At 40.9% G+C, this 2,409-nt stretch overlaps 1 protein-coding gene across 2 annotated transcripts in view; it reads left to right on the top strand.

Annotated features, from left to right (window-relative positions):
- The window catches only part of large2 (LARGE xylosyl- and glucuronyltransferase 2), a gene marked incomplete in the record, with an annotated part of 84,096 nt that overhangs the window by 39,046 nt on the left and 42,641 nt on the right, over window positions 1-2,409 (top strand). The window contains 1 exon segment of one of the 2 annotated variants that reach the window (XM_014024320.1): window positions 803-926. In XM_014024320.1, coding sequence (XP_013879774.1) covers window positions 803-926 — 124 coding nt within the window. 2 annotated transcript variants of the gene reach the window in all.

Here is a 2,409-nt window from a genome sequence, read left to right on the forward strand (position 1 = left end):
CACACACACACACACACACACACACACCACACACACACACACACACACACACACACACACACACACACACACGACACGACACGACTTTGTCACTGTTCTTAGTTTGATCTGAATCTTTTCCTCTGTAAATCTGTTAACATCTTTGTGACATGAGATATTTTACAGATTGACCACTGAGTCTGGGATGGTTCTGCTCATGTTTGGGATGTCAGATAGACAAATAGAGTTTTAAAACAAAACCCTAACATTACTATTATCAATGACACTTTGAACATTTATCAATGTTTGGTTCTTACTTGCAGTAAGTTCTCTCCATTCAGCTCAGAGATTGTTTTTAAACCAGGTGCTTCCTCTTGGTAACTCTCTGTTTTCTTATGGGCTTCTGTCTAATTAAAGAGATTTTTTTTCATTCACATGGTAAAAATAAAATATTAAATACAGAGGAGGATTTAAATTAAGCTGGTTCAGGCAACAAAGTTAATTGTTTTTCATATTCAGTCTGAACACAACATGGTGCTTCCTCAGACAGAGAACTTTAACTAAATCACATTTTGTAATGTTCACTATGTGAATGTCTGTAAAGAGATGACTATACAATAGGACTAAAATTAAATAGTATGACAAACTAAATAGATGAATGGAGATTTTTGCTATGTTATCATTTAAATTATAAGAACATGGGTTCATTCATAAATCTCCTGTTTCCTCAGATGAAAAGATGCTGCAGGATACTGAAGAGGGACTGAGCCCTACCTGAACTGAACTGCTCTTCTCTTCATCCCCTATCCCACACCCAACACAGAGCCAACAGTGCCACTGTACCATCATGCACCTGCTGTGCCGCGGCCGTTTAAAGCTACTGGTGGTTCCTCTTTCCGCTATCATCCTTTTCACCTGGCTCTACCTGCTGGCTGGAAACCTGGAGAGTGAGTATAATAAAAACTTTAAACTGTGGCAAATATTTCTGAATGTTCTGTAGAATCCAATCCAGCTCTTCCTGGAGGATTCCAAGATATTCTCAGATGAGCCAAGAGACATGGTCTCTTCCATTTGGACATGTCCAGAACACCTCCCTAAGGAGGCATCCAGGAGACAGCCTTACCAAATGAACCACATCAGCTGGTTCCTCTGAATGTGGAGCCATATTGGTTCAACACTGAGTCTCCTGGAGAACTACACTTCTCACCCTATCAATAAAGCACACAGTATGATCAATCAGCATCCAAKAGGACGATGCATAGTCCCATGGTTGTTTGACATTCATTTTCTCACACCTTTCATAGACCCTGTGAGGCACACAGAGCTCATGGGAAATGTCTCCCACTGCAAGATACATCACTGCATGGGGTTTCTCCCTGCTGAAGTATGCACTTTGGGGGAGGGGGGGACTATACACAACGTTATTTGTTCACAAATKTGTCAAGTTAAAGTTCCACAGTCTTTGGTGGACAGAGTCCTCTGTCTGTTTTACCTCCATCCATGGGTTTTTGGACGTTTTAATTTATAAAAGTCTACTTCAGGGTAAAACAGTTGGATTCTGGAAGTGAGAAGTTGAAGACAAATGCAATGTTTGAGCACTTTCCTTTCCTAGTGAAGATAAAGAGCTGGTCCAAAGTTGCACAACAGGAATGGAACCTGCATTGTTCCTTCTGATCCTAGGGTTCAACCATCTGTCAGATGCTCCTCTCAGCACCACTGAATAGAACTTTCTAAGGAGTTTMATTCTTACGTATATAAAACACCCTCCAGTCCCCTTTTTCAAGAAGGAAACCACCACCCTTGTGTAACCTGGGTAGAATAAAGAAAAATGTTACTTAAAGTTTCCTCCCATTATAAAAGAAAAGCTCACTTTTGCATCTGACGCTGTTTAGTTGCCACATCACATTGACATGTGACAGTGGGCGGCGAATCAGTGTGCTATATTAACTGGAAGTGACTGACAGTCGCGAGACGCTAGGGAAGTGCTGGGAAAAAGTTTGCTGGAGGTATGTTTAAGTTGAATACTCACCATAGACTTGAATAAGATCACTAGACTGAGCCCCGCCCATACAGTCCACTGGTAGCGTCTGTGACAGCATGGAGGACCAGAAACGGACCAAACAGGACAACAGCTCACAGCCTTCATAGAGACTGATAAACAACAAGCTGAACTGGATCTGTTTCACAGACTATCTGTCATGTTTTTACAATAAATTAATAATTATGTTCATTTCATTCAACAATCATGTAAAACAGCAGATTTATACCAGAAAAATATATAATTTATAAGTAACAATGATCTAAACCAGACCTGAAGTCAGCCTGTAACTTAGACTTTAGCTAGTTGAAAAAAGACCTCCTGAATCCTACCGACATGTCTTCCCATGAGGAAGCAGAACCTGAGGACCCTGGGTCGGACTCTCCAATCTC

Source organism: Austrofundulus limnaeus, unplaced genomic scaffold (assembly GCF_001266775.1).
Source record: "Austrofundulus limnaeus strain Quisiro unplaced genomic scaffold, Austrofundulus_limnaeus-1.0 Scaffold418, whole genome shotgun sequence".
Lineage (NCBI taxonomy): Eukaryota > Metazoa > Chordata > Actinopteri > Cyprinodontiformes > Rivulidae > Austrofundulus > Austrofundulus limnaeus.